At 29.3% G+C, this 14,662-nt stretch overlaps 1 protein-coding gene across 3 annotated transcripts in view; it reads left to right on the forward strand.

Annotated features, from left to right (window-relative positions):
• LOC141532780 (zinc finger protein rotund) overlaps window positions 1-14,662 on the forward strand; it is a 75,688-nt gene that overhangs the window by 31,900 nt on the left and 29,126 nt on the right. For all 3 annotated transcript variants that reach the window (XM_074251277.1, XM_074251278.1, XM_074251279.1), the window contains exon 5: window positions 1,059-1,225. In XM_074251277.1, the coding sequence (XP_074107378.1) occupies window positions 1,059-1,225 (167 nt within the window). The remainder of the gene's footprint in view (window positions 1-1,058; window positions 1,226-14,662) is intronic.

Below are 14,662 nucleotides of genomic sequence, written 5' to 3' on the forward strand. Positions count from 1 at the left end.
TTTGGAAAAAATTTTGAATTTATGTTTTTGGATAAAATTTCTGTTTCCTCCTTTTTTGATGTTTTTGATATATTTTTCTTTGAAAAATAAATAAAAAAACGAACAATTGAAAAAGAAAGTTGAATATTACAATTTTTTTTTAAGTTTATAAATTTTTTTGAAAATTTGTAAAATTTTTTTAATTATTCATTTTTTTATGTATTTTTCAAAAAAAAAGTTTCATTAGAAAAATAATTAATTTAAAATTTGGACTTTTTTGACCCAAAAAAATTTGAATATAATCAATTTGGACTTTTTCAAATAAACCAATTTTAAAAAATGTTCAAAACTAAATTTAAACATTACATATTACGACCAAAAAAAATTTATTACAAACTTAACTTCACCAAAATTTAACCAATAGGTTCAATTTCTTGTATTCATTCAAAAATCTAAAAAAAAAAAAAGAAAAATACTTTTTATTTTAAAAAGTTTCTTATTGCCTAAATATTCTTGCTCGGGCACACACGATTCGTAATTTATAAAACCAGAAAAATAAATAATGAAATATTATTGATTTTAAGTGCCAATAATATTTTTAATAAAAATATTAATACCCAATGATTTAATCTTGACTCTTAAGATCAACAAGGTAATACAAGACTTTATGACTGACGCAATAACATCTCATACATTATATCCATACATATGAATATAAATATAATACACCGTGCAAAGGGCAAGGATCCTTGCGGGTAGCAAGGACATCCATGATTTAACATTATGCTGACTATCATTAATATCTCAACTCTCAAGTGTCAGTTTCTTCACACATGTCTTCTCACTTATTCACATATTTACACATATATTTATGGATATTATACATGAGAACATAAGTAGATCTCATAATTACCATAAGCATTTTTCATAATCTAAACATATAAATAATAATGAATCAATTGATCTATTAATCTACTTAATGTTGAACGTTTATTAATATTAACGTTGAAAAATAAAAGCCAACAATTATGCCACGGAGAAAGTCTTCAATTTTGTTTTAATGATTTTAAATATTTTAGGAGACGAGCAATACCGCGCCGGTGGAAGCAGCAGCGGAAGTCCTCCAGCGAGTCTTCTAGTTGTGCCACAACCCTTGACAGTTAAACCCCCACATCCGTCGCATCTTAATCCTCATCTAGGGGGTCCTCATCCACCCAGAAAGTATCAGTGTAAAATGTGCCCGCAGGTAAGCGTTATTGTTATGAATTATGACAACAATTATTTGAAAATCTACGATATGCGATTACAATGCTTATTATTATGTTTTTATCTTGTATCTTGTACCAGAACTCTTTTAGTGTTAATGCCGGATCAGATTGCTGACAATTATGATTTTTATCTTTTTAAACGTGAGGATTCTTGACGAAACTGTCCAAACACTTTAAAATATATTTTACTATTTCTCGATCCTTGAAATTTTTAAATAAAATAATCAAGATATTTTTTTTCGGTACAATTTTTATAAAATTTAATAGAATTTTATTAATTAATTTTTATAACAAATTTAAAAAATCTGTTTTTTTTTTTTTTTTTAAGAGATTTCTAGTTAATTGTGATGTAATTTTAGGATTTAAAAAATGTATAATTAATAGCAGTAAATTGAAGGAAAATTTAAATATAAAATATATAATGAAGGTAAGGGTAAGATTTAGAGATCAAAAGGAGATATTTTTCTAAATCAGCAAACTTCAATAATAAGCGGATATTTAAGTCCACTAAATTTAAGATAGAGTTGTACACCGTGGGGATAGCGAGGAACAGCGGGTTGGGATTTTTGCAGTGCCCGTAAAACAGACCTGGGGTTTAAGAGGTGACAATTGGGACTGCAGGTATATTTAATACAAAGAGAGGGATTAGATGAAAATACAGTATTATAAATATTAAGCTTTGAATAATTGCTAGCTTTATAGTTTAATAGTTTATTCATTTTAGACTCTCTGCTGAAGAATATTCAACCTATTCATATTTTTAAGCAATTTTCTCATTCGAGCAATTTCAGAAAATTTTAATTTTTCTTTACATTTTGAAAAAATTAAAAATCCAGCAGATTATGGACGGTGTGGCTTAAATTGCCATAACTTTTTCAAAAATTGACTTATCGGACGTTTTTTTTTTCAAAATTTTTTTTATTAAATGTTCTTTTTGGGAAAAAAAAAAAAAAATCATTCAAACCTATTTTCGTCGTTATTTTTTAGATTTCTATTTTTATTATTATTGTTATTATTATTATTATTATTATTATTATTATTATTTTAATATTTATAAGAGATATAAAGGTCGATTGTGGTTTTTCTTTAATGGTTGTTCCTTCTATGCCTACAATATCGCAATCGATCACGTATCGAGTATGATGATGACGATAATGATGAAAATTATGATAAAGCATGATTACAAGCCTCGTAATACAACTCCAATATAAGTATAAGTACAAGTATAACTATAACTATAAACATAAATATACAACTATAAATATATATAAGTGTAGAAGGATGTACGTAAAGCGGAAGACCAGAAGCAAAGAGGTGCCGATGGTACACATTTTGTAGCACTACCTCGATACGTCTCCCAGTACTCGAGTCAGCGTAAGAATAATTTAAACAAAACAAAAAAAAAATATGTAATGTACAGAATCAATTTTAGTGCATAGGTATACGTTGAGAAGCCTGTGTACTGTAAGATAAAATAAATGTTTGTGTTGGTGTGTGTGTAATGTACATTACATCGACGGCTTAACTGGTGTAAGGCAAGTGAAGGGCAGAAGGAAAAGACAGGATGCTGTGCCGTCACGGTACACTTGCTTCTGGACTTGATTATTTTCAGAATCTTCATACTTTACATTGTAATATTATTTTATTACTTTTGAAACCACGGTGCATTAAAAAAAATATTTATTTTATTGTTTAGTTTTTTTTTTTTTTAATTTTTTTTTAAGTGAAATTCTTCTGATTTAAAGTGCGAAAATTATTGACGGTGGATATTAAATGTACTTGGTATTGAATTAAATTATAGGTATGGTAAAAATTGAGGCTTAATTGATAGTTTTTTCGGTCAATTAGGAGGTACGGGTTCGAATCCTAGTTAAATCAGATTTTGTAACTTTTTTCCACCTTTACTGATTTTAAGAATTCGCAGGAAGTTAAAAAATTGATAGTGATTTACAAAGAATTATTAAATTTTTTTATAAAAAAATAACGATTTTTTTTTTAAACTGAAAATCTGCAAAGAATCCAACACAAAAAAATTTACTGAAAAAAAAAGGTCGATTTTTGGCGAAATTTTAAGTGTCTGAAAAAAGGCATTGTCTATCAAATTTGTAACTTTTATTTTAAACGAATAAAAATTTTTTTGTGAATCATTAAAAAATTGTAAAAGCTCCAGATCAATTTTTTTCATCTCCAAAAAATATCGCTCTATTTTTTTTAAGAAAAAGTAATTGAAATATAAAAAACGTGTTTATATTTATAAATATGGATTAAATATTATCGGGGGCAGTTTTAAATGGATGAAAAAAAAATAACAAAATTTACACTGAGATAATTTAAAAAGCAGAATCAAATGTCTTGGAAAGTTCCCATAATACAAGAAATTCGTTTTGAAGAGTCTTAAAAAGCATGAATAGGGTTTTTAGGGGATTGGGTATAAGGTTGGGTAAGGTCGGATCAGGTGCCTAATGTGAGTGTGTAAAGAAATAAGAAAAGAAAGAGAGTATAAATGGTAATGATATGAGAGAGAAGAGAGAGGTTTGATCTCGGTCGCTCTTGAAGACCCCATGGGCTCTCGACAGCCTCCCACGCCAAACAAAAGTCCTTAAGCCTTAGAGATTGAACATGATACCCCATTTACTAGTCTATGTACTAAATTTCTAAGTCCCATGTGCGTCAATGTACGTCAACGTACAATGCCCGAGCAAGTTATGTAACCGTCTGTCCATCCATTTATGTTTAGTTTTTGATGCCTTCAGGAAAAGGTTCAAGTCTATACATCCATACATCGCAGATTGTACTTATATTATTATACACATCGGCACATACATTTCCAGGGATTTTTTTAATGCTACTGTGCACTGGGCCCCCTTCCACTGCACCCAAGTTACAATTTTGTCATAGGAAAAATTCCTATGTTGACATAGGAATTTTTCCAATGGTAACATAGGAATTTTTTCTTTATTAACATGATAGAAATATCCATGTGACAGGAAAAATTCATTTATGTCATGGAAAAAAATTTTTTTTTCAATTGAAAAAAAATACAAATCGAAAAAACACCATTCTGAAATTTTCAGGATATTTGGAGAAAATGTCAAAGTTTTATATGAAAGAAAGAAAAAAAAATTTAAAATGTTTATCATTGAGAAATTCGGAGTTTTTTTGGAAAATCTAAAAAATAACGATGAAGATAGGTTTGAATAATTTTTTTCTATTTTTTTCCCAAAAAGAACATTTAATAAAAAAAATTTTGAAAAAAAAAAACGTCCCGATAAGTCAATTTTTGAAAAAGTTATGACAATTTAAGCCACACCATCCATAATCTGCTGGATTTTTAATTTTTTCAAAATGTAAAGCAAAATTTAAAAAAAATTTCCTCGAATTTTTTTATCACAAACCGACTGTATATCACTGTTTTACTTTTAAATTATCTGAAATTGCTCAAATGATAAAATTGTTATGTAAATTTGTAATTATTAAATTAAGTTACATAAATTTTAGTGATAAATAAATTTTTCCTATGTCACATGGATATTTCTATCATGTTAATGAAGAAACTTCCCATGTTAACATTGGAAAAATTCAAAAGTTATTTTGCTCAAATTTTTAAAAAATTATGCAAATTTTATAAAGACGCGTGATACGATATTTTTTTTAAAAAACTCTTGTGTGAGTTGAGAATTTCTTACGACCTTGTGTCCCTAAATTTTGGATAAAAAAAAAGTTTATTATTATTTTTTTTTTTTTTTTTGGTTTGATAGTTTAGCTGTTGAGGCGATTTTTTAGCTTTAGGTCTCAGGTCACGACTAACGAATATATATGGAGACCCGCGGGGCCCGGACCCAAGACGAGCTGATGAGACGGTAGCCGAATCTCCTGGAAATTGAGTAGCTATAAAATTAATTATCTGACGTTGTTTATCGCTGCCCGGCGGATATGCGCCCCAATTGTGCTGCCTGGGATTAACCACACACTCATAATAATTTTAAAAATAATAATAATAATGAAAAATTTGTAAGTTTAATAATGTTCAGTCTTATCACTCTTCCAGCTAATAACAAAATTCTTTTAATTATTTCTTCAATTTAATCTCACGTCATGTCTCTATGACCCGTGGAGATAATTATGAAAAAATTAATTTTTACTCTCCCGTAAAAGGAATTGAAGTTAAATATTGATGATTGATAATTTATTATTCAAACTTTTATAGCGTGTGCAAACTCATCAAGATTTAAACAACCTACTAGATTTTTTTAGGAAAAATTTTATGGTTTACTTTTTTTTACTAAATTTTTTTTTTGTAATTAAGATATTCATAAAATACAGAATGTTACAAAAAAAAATTTTTTTTCAATCTATTTAAATGTGAAACAATTTAATAATTTAAAAAAAAAAAAATTTTTTAATATCAAAGACAGTAGTCATGAAAATCAAATTTCGATTATTAATGATTTTATGTTTATACGGTACAGCTAAATTTTTATTGTAATAAAACCTTTTTGATTTTTAAAAAAATTTTTTTTCGATCACTTTTGCATTTTTTAAAAAATTTTTTTTATTGTATGCCAAAGAAATATAACTTCTGACGCGTGTACATAAATAAACACACCATTTTTTTAAAATCTTTGTACAAAATTTTAGTTGCTGGCGTCGTACGACAAGGCATACTCTATTACTTTAAAGTTCGTGGGTTCGAATCCCGGCGTGAGCAGGGTACTACTGAATTGACATGTTTTCATTTTATTGAGCACTATAATTATTAAATAAAACACTAGTAAGTCACCGAAAAATCCGAAGTGTTATTACTCTTTATTGCCGTGTAATAAAAATAAAAAAAATAAATTTACAATAAAATATTGTGGGTTTGAAAAAAAAAAAAAAAAAAAAGAGAAAGGAGAGCAAGTAACTATTAACCGGTAGCATTTACTACGCTCTCGCAACAGAATATACTAGTATATAGTATATAGCTGTAATTTGGGTGTTCGGTGAGAAAAAAACCCGATAAACTGAACTAAACTGAACCCGAAGATACTCTACTCAAGTTGAGGATGAGGATCTAAAGGTCCGAGTCGGAGAAAATGAGAATAAAAAGAGAGGATCAGGTGGAAGGTGGAGCCGAGTGAAAGAAGCCTGTAATAAAAAGTAGGTGGATAAAATTAAAAAATAAACAAGGATAAAGAATATATGTAATATGGAAGAATAAGAATGGAATACAAGAGTTGAATGAACGAACGGTGATTTCGACTACTTCCTTTCGTATCACGTGACTCCAAAGGTAATTGCGTCCAAATTCGAATTGTCACGCATCATCACTGAGTCCGTTATGGCTTCTCTTCATCATCATCATCATTATCATCATCATCATTATCATCATCATCATCATTATAATTATTTTTGTTGTTGTTATTATGATTACCTTTTCGTGAATTTCAATAAATCCTTCGTACGGGGAATTTTTTAAGAAATTATTTTATTTAAAAAAAAAAAAAAAAAAAAAATAGAACAATTTTATTTTCATTTTTAATATTTTATTCAGAATTTAAGTTTTGAACTTTTAATATTTCAACCAGATGACGTTGAATAATAAATTTATACAAACTTTTCTATCCCCGGAATATTTTATTTATTTTTATTCTCTATTTATAATAAGTCGTGTCAAAATTTTAATCTTAAATCCTAAAAATTAAACCCTGCGCTTAGTGTGACTTATGTACTATCGAATTTTCACACCTAATTCTTACATTTTATTTTCTCCTGCATAAGTTTTAAAACCCAAACTAAATAAACAGTATAATCAACCACAGCCAGAAAAATCTTTATCAAATTACAAGAAAAATGGTGAACCGTAAAAAAAAAATCCGATTTAACCAAAATAAAAAAAAACTCATAATTTTTTAGAAACTTGTAGGTCAATAAAAATTTACTAAAAAAAATTTGGTTTAATAGTTGATTCAAAAAAATAAGAAACAAGCGTATGTTTTCTTAAATCAAGAAAATCTTAAGGAAGACTGAAAATTTTTTGAATCAAGTTAAAATTTTTTGAACGAAGTTAAATTTTTTTAAGCCAAGAAAATTTCTTTTTGCTCCAAAATAAATTCAGTCTTTGTTATAATTTTCTTGGTTTGAAAAAAATTTTTTTTCTGTGTAGAAAGAGTGAAAAAAAAATTTTGTTTTTTTTAGAACCTGATACCTCAAGCTTAATTTTCTTATAGAAAAAATTTAGGGTAATTATTTGGATTCTGTTTATTTTTACGCTACATTTATGATAAAAAAATGTCGTGAAAAAAAAAAATAAAGATTTTTTATGTATTTTTAAAAAAAATGTATATCAATAAAAAAATCAAATCAAAAAATTAAAATTATAGCTTTAAAATTTTCCTGCATAAAAGTTAAGAAAATTTTTGAGGAATTTATAAAATAATTAACGAAACTATATTCTCGAAAAAAATGAGGTATTGTGTATAAATTAATGAGATGTAAGTGGTATTTTTACCCTTGATTTGTTGCAGCGAGAATGAATACGAAGAGGAAGCTAGGATAAAACTCACTTCCTAGTGTGGTGTAATGTGTAGTGTGTAGTGTGTAGTGTAATGTAATGTAGGACTGATATATAGGGATAGTGGATAGGGATGGTGGCCCTTAAAGTCAGGTTCCCATGCCCCCGGGCTTTACCATCTTTTTCTATTCAACCGCGTATTCTTTTTGGCTCCCTGGAGGCTGCGTGCCACCTGTCCCGAAGTCTGGACCCATCAACACGGACCGATTCGAGTAGATCCTATGTATATGTATATGTAAGTGGATAAAGTGAGAGCTCTGTCTTCCTGTGTATTCCTTTCGACACACGTTAAATAACGCTGGCGGTACAAGGTACCAGAGACGTAATAAATATAAATACAAACACACTGAAAACTAATGTTTGGATTTACTGATTTTAACTTGATTTAATGTTACAGTTTTTATTATTGATAGGTTTTCATTCTATTTATAGTTCTTATAATCAAGTTCTCAAGATTAGCTTACATAAACAAGTAAATAATTTAATTTACTTTTTATAATTCAACTTTTAAAAAAAATTATGGTATAAAAATTATTTTTAATAAATTTAAAATAGAAATAAAAAAATAAAAGATAAAATTTATTTTTCTGCTAAAAAAATTTTTAGCACTTGATATCATCCCAGATTATACTCAGTGATATCTGTGGTGAAAAAAAATTTCCAGATAGTAGCTAGTATAATCCAAATTGTACTGGGTGATATCTGGATTATACTCATTTTAATCTGGATTATACTCATTATAATCTGGATTATACTAATTGTAATCTGGATTATACTCTGTATAATCTGGATTATATTCTGTATAATCTGGATTATACTCTGTATAATCTGGAATGATATCCAGTGTCATCTTGTTCTTTCCGTGTAGTTGTTCATAAAAATGATTTTTTTCAGTATTATACTTTTAAAAAATTAATCAAAACTTTTCGTGTAAAAAATTTTATTTTGCTATTCCCAAAAATAATCATAATATTGTAAAATTCAAATAATTTCGTACCGCCTAGATCCCGAAATAAAATTTCCTTATCCATTTGTCCGGGCCATTAATTTTTGGAATAACTTACATTAGTAAAATCGAAATCCATGATGTTAAAAACTAAAATGAGCCACCTGCATATTTTTTGTTAATGAAAAGCTGTACAAACCCATCTTATTTATAGTCTCGAATAAAAAAATAAAGGGGATTTTTTTATAAATTTTTTACATCTCGCGGGTGTAGAACGTAGAACGTAGGAGTGAGGGGGAGTGAATAAAGTAAAGAATAAGTTCCCTCAAATAAGTATAGTATTTGTATTCGTATTTGATAAGGCCCAAATGGTGTTGCATTAAAAATATTCTCGGCAGTACAGATATTTCCTTTATATAAAAAAATTTTTTTGATCGTCTGTGAAACAGAATCTGACCAGATGTCGGTCCTCGTAATATCGAGGGTCGAGGCTACTGAGATGACGGCTGAGATGCCCAACATAAAGCATCAACCATAATATACAGCAGGTAGAGTTTTATTCGGTTTGCTCTAAGAACCCCAAGTGCGCTTTGATTTAAGGATTGTAGATCGTACCAGAAAATTTTTAAATAATACCGGCTCAAAAGTCGACTCGTCATTAAGCCGAATCAATCTTTAACTTTACTATTATAGTGATGGAGATGGAGATATTTTTACCACCTGATTTAGTGATTCTTTAGTTCTAGGCCGATGAGAACCGGAAACTCCTTGAATCAAATCATGATTATACTTTCCTGTGATTAATAGAAAGATACCAGACGGCTTTGTTACAAAGAAAACTTTGACTCGGGATGTTGGGTGCCCTATTATTTTGGAAACACGTTTTCCGACTTTCATTGTATTGGGATGTATCAACAATATGCTGTCCAAATAATTATAGTGATTGTTTTAATGGACGGAATTGGTTTTGGGAGAAAACTACTGGTTTTGGCAAAATTCAAAGTTCATCAAGGAAAAGGAAGCGTTGAAAATTTTTTAATGGGCTAGAAAATTGTGGGAACATTTTTAGTGACAGCTAATGAAGCTTAAGGTAATGATAATTAAAATTTCAAAATTTTAGACTTATTATTCAGTTTATACGAAAATCTGTTCAAAAATTTTTTCTTGTACTTAAAAACTTTTTTTCTAATTGAAAATCTATTTTTGATTACACAATAGCATTAAGAAATATTTTATTACGATATTAAATATTTAATTACTCTCAAATTAAGAAAAAAAAATTTTTTATAAAATATACAAGATTTTTTCATGAATCTCGAACTCTTTATCACTTTATTAGAATTCCAGAAAAAATTATTCAGGCCTAATTTGTAGTTAAAAAAAAAAAATTTCCAAAAAAATTTACCAGATTCTATATTTTAATTTAAAATTTTCTATCAATTATAAAATTCTAATTCTACTAAAATTACAACAATTTATATTTGAGAATATTTTAATTTGTAGAAAAAAATTTTTCGGATTCTGTTTTTTAATCATAATTTTTTTTTTGTTCAAAAATATTAAATTACTAATAATTAAAGCTCAAAAATTGAGTTTAATTAAATCCATTTGTTTGTTTTATTAATTTTTGGTTAAATTAATTTAAAAAAAAAAAAAATTAATTTGAATTAAAATTCCCGCTAAAAAAATTTCAAAAATAAAATTTTTTTTTAATGAGTTAAATAATTTTCTATCATAAAATTTTTTTTGTCGATCAACCGAGCTTAACCGATAATTTGAATCATAAATAAATTTCACGAAAAAAAATAAAAACAAGACTCTAAATCCTTAGATATTAATTTGAAAAAGTTTTGACTAAAGAATAAAAAAATAAAACTTGAACTTTTTTGCGGGTAATACTCCACCGAGTGCGTGTAATAGCCGCGTGTGTCAGACACACGAGTAATGCGTAAAAAAATAACAATAATAACAAAAATGAATGGTGGTGTGTTGTAACCCTTGAGTCGCGCGCGTGCCGTCACCTTTTTCACCAAAACAGCGAAAAAAAGCGATAAAATAACCCGTATAAGCCAATAAAAAATTCTCCTCAGCTTCAGCCTCAGCCCTTGAGCCCTTCTTGCCTTTCAAAAAATCTATTTTTCCCCCTGTCCCTAGCTGCGTTGGATATAAACCTAAGTTAAATAAATAAAGTAACCAACGATCAACGATATTTGGCGTGATCGTTAGACGCGTGCAACGGACAATTTTTTTAGAGTTTTTTTACCCCAAAATCATAGCGCGCGGTTGAGAAATAGACACGTCCGTACGTCCATCAGGCTCTAGGCAATTTATTACTAAATTTTTTTATAAAAACGCGGAAAAGAAGGGTCTCCATGCCCACATGCCCAGTAGATATTCTCCCTGCACTGTGAAATAATAAAAATATAAATAGAGAAGCTGCAGCTTTGAGTTTTTTTTTCACCTTCGCGCTCGCGTATCCACCCCTCGATATAGATTTTTGTGCATCAGTATGTATACATGAGGACGAGAATAAGGGAAGGAGATCGGGAATATGTAAAAAAAAAAAAAAAAAAAAAAAAAAAAAACGAAAAAGGGAGAGTACATGAGTAAAAAACGGGAAGGAGCGTTTCCTTCTCTTGATATGTTCACTTCTGAAAATGTTGGTCCGCTTGACGACCAGCAATAACACATGGTGTTGTTTTTTTCGCTGTTTTTTCGCCCGGTTCAACCCCGGAAGGGGGGCCTGTCCGGCTGGGCCTCATGCATAAGAATTTTGTACAAGGGTATATATTATAATAAAAAATATAAAAGCTAGATAAAAGAATCGTATTTAGAATGAGAAATGGATTTGTGTTCAAATTTTTTTAGCTAACGGCCATTGGGCCCAATTTCAATAGACAGTTCATGGGTTTCGGGCCCATTTTTTAGGTATTATAAATTTTTCCTCGAGATTTAAGTAGTTAGAATTTTATTTAAACATAATTAATTTTGGGCCTTATTTCATAAGTCCCTTTTTAAACAACTGTAATAGTACTTATTAAAATTTTATACGAAAAATAAATATCTGTATGAAAATTAACAACGATCAAATTTGGGCCATATCAACAGTAATGCCCAAAAAAAGTCCCAAAATATCAACGTATAAGTTATGAAATTTCAATTGTAAGAAAGAATCTATTTCATAATAAAATTGACAACAAATAAGGCCCAAAATATTCTCCAACTTTAACAGGGCCCATATTAAGTAGATCTCGAACAATATTATATTTAATTAAGGCAAAATTTTGTCAGATTTAGAAAATAAAAATTTGCATTAAAAAAATCTTTTAATGGGCCTTAAAAATGAATCTTAAAAAAAAATAATACCGAATAATCGTAATAATAGTATACATGAATTTAAGTGATACGGGTGTTATTGTATTGTGTATGTATAAAAATGATGATGAGGGGTACTTTGTGTAGGTGTATACAGTACACAATATATAACATACTCTCGGGGCCTTATTGTATAACTTTGATGTTATAGAATGAAATTTAGAATAGTGCAGACATCCAGTCAATGCATCAATACCAAATTTGCACACTTAAACGGATTACAGATGTTTTCTAGGCCTTAACGGACAATAAGGCCCAGTATGAGTTTTTTTCATTCCTTCACATTCACCGGAGATTTCTCCGGGGCCAGGTTCTCGCTCAATGATACACAATTGCAACGCCGAGAAGACTGACACCCGCGTGCACGCGATCCTTTTTCATCATTTTGGGACCGGCATGAATAATCCACCGTCTAATACCATCTCCAACGAAAACTTTTGGGACTTATACTTTACTTATACATTTATATAAATCGACGACTTTCTTGTGTTGTATTTATGACAGACGACTTTGATGGCTTTCATTCACGTGGTAATTTCATCATACACACGACACGGTTCCTTTCATTCACATAATCCAACATTCAAATAAAAATTGACACTTAGAAGGCCCAAAAATATTTTTCATACCTCTACAAGTCAACAAATACATTCGGATAGGTATGTTTAATAGTTATGTAACAATTGTCTATAATTTTTTATTACACTTAACAAAATTTTTATTTTGGGCCTTATGTTATATTTTTTTATTTTTACATTCGATATAAAAATAAACTTGAATAATTACGTAAGTCAATTTTTCGGACTTATTAATTTTTTGGGCCTTGTGTAATTTGGGGCCCTATAAATTTTTTACCTTAAATTTTGTTTTCAAATTTTCACCTCTATCGTCTAAAAATAAATAAAAATAAAAAATCATGCAATTGTATTTTGGGCCTTATTAAATTTCTGGGCCTTGCCAAGTCTTTAGAAAAAAAAACCTGTCTCTAAACTATCTATAACAGAAAAATAAAGATGTTTTGCACTTGCTACCGATCCGGGTGTCTTTTGAGATTTATTTGACCAAAAAAGGGACTTAAGACCCAACGCTAACGCTTGACCACCCCCGTCGCCGACCACAAACAAAATTTCCCTCAGTTGGTAGATTTGTCCAGACCGCCCAGTATATTTGTTTGGACAATCCGACACTACATCATTAATAAGGCCCAAAAGCATCAGCAGCTAAAAGTCAAGTTTATACAGAATAAAAAATGTAAAATAACTTTTAGTACACGAAGCAATAAAACCACGTAGGTTTAAAAAGCTATTGACAGAGTCAAGTTGTTGATTGGTACTGATAGGGAGGGGATTACTCGGGGCCTCATTGTCGTGGCACAGGCGCGTGGGTATTAAAAAAAAGTACATAATGAAAAGGGAGCTGTTGCGGGGTTAAGTTTGCTTATAACGTCGATGTAATCAATAGATCCGCTAACCAGACGTTAAAAAGAAAACGTCAACCCTTTTAACAATAAAAAGGGGCCTTACTTTACTTCTCTCTCGTTACCCCCACCAGTGAATTTGCTTCTTCACCTGTAATCGGGACCCCTTAATATTGTGATAGCTCAATACAACCGACAATACTATCGACCTAAATCTTTAGCCCTCGGACCCCTTTTTTAGATTGTAGCTCAATACACAAATTGGTTCGTGGATTTTTTCCTTTTGGGCCTCATTCAACCCTTCTTACTTTATACTCTTTGAGGGACTCGTGTGCGCTTACACTCTATAGAGAGAAAATAGGTGTTACAGATCGGAAAATATATTAAAGCTTTTAAACGGGAGTCAGGGAGTTGTATCGAATCTGTGATGTCGTTACTTGAATGATGAACAACCGAAAGGAGTTTACTTTTATGTTATTATTATCATCATTATTGTGTATAATAACAAAAAAAAAAATATAATAATGAAATAAAGCCGACTAATGTACCAGGCTCAAAGATTTTCAGTGTTTAGCGGTCCATGACACGCGCAGTCCCCTTTTATGGATTTTTTTTTCTTTTATTTTTTTTCCATTCATCGTGGCCACGTAATACATTTTTATTTTACAAATACAATTGATTTTTCACAGGTGATTTTTTAAATTTCATTGTTTTTTCAATACATTGGGATTTAAAGTCAATCCAGTTAGATTTTAATACTTGATAAATTATTTTTGGTAGGATTTTGGGACTAAATTGTTAAAAAATTTAAAATTTATTAGTCAGACTTTCAGATAAAAATATAAATTTACGAAATCAAATGTTGAATTTTTAATTTTAAATATATAAACAGTTTTATTAAAAAAAAAATTTCTATAAGCCTAATGAGCTTAAAAAATTACTCACAATGTTATCTATTTCACACGACCTCTAGCCTCTTTCCACCATAAATCTTAACCTGAATCGGGCCAATTATCAGTAAAAATAACACAAGCCCTGAAGAACCCTTGAAATCAATTATTAAATTTTATTCAAATCTCAAATTGCACTCCAACGTCATAATCTAAATGAAAAAAAGCCAGCAG

The sequence above is a fragment of the Cotesia typhae genome, unplaced genomic scaffold, assembly GCF_013202065.1.
Source record: "Cotesia typhae breed Kobodo isofemale line unplaced genomic scaffold, CoteBio_Ctyphae contig_69, whole genome shotgun sequence".
Classification (NCBI taxonomy): Eukaryota; Metazoa; Arthropoda; class Insecta; order Hymenoptera; family Braconidae; genus Cotesia; species Cotesia typhae.